Below are 222 nucleotides of genomic sequence, written 5' to 3'. Positions count from 1 at the left end.
CCTCCTTCCTTCTGGCCGGCTTCGTCTCCCTCTTCCGCATCCGCACCATCATGAAACACGGAGGGACCAAAACGGAGAAGCTGGAGCGGTTGATGGTTCGCATCGGGGTCTTCAGCGTCCTCTACACCGTCCCGGCCACCATCGTCATCGCTTGCTATTTCTACGAGCAGGCTTTCCGCGAGCACTGGGAGCGCAGCTGGATCAGCCAGAACTGCAAGAGTT

At 59.0% G+C, this 222-nt stretch overlaps 1 protein-coding gene across 1 annotated transcript in view; it reads left to right on the top strand.

Moving 5' to 3' along the window:
• The window catches only part of LOC104077315 (frizzled-2), a gene marked incomplete at its 3' end in the record, with an annotated part of 1,580 nt that extends 1,365 nt beyond the window's left edge, over positions 1-215 (top strand). Inside the window, exon 2 of the mRNA XM_009578502.1 lies at positions 1-215. Coding sequence (XP_009576797.1) covers positions 1-215 — 215 coding nt within the window.
• Between the last annotated feature and the right edge of the window lie 7 nt (positions 216-222).

The sequence above is a fragment of the Fulmarus glacialis genome, unplaced genomic scaffold (assembly GCF_000690835.1).
Source record: "Fulmarus glacialis isolate BGI_N327 unplaced genomic scaffold, ASM69083v1 scaffold36965, whole genome shotgun sequence".
Lineage (NCBI taxonomy): Eukaryota > Metazoa > Chordata > Aves > Procellariiformes > Procellariidae > Fulmarus > Fulmarus glacialis.
The sequence above is the reverse complement of the archived record's forward strand: the minus strand, read 5'-3'. Positions and strand labels throughout refer to the sequence as shown.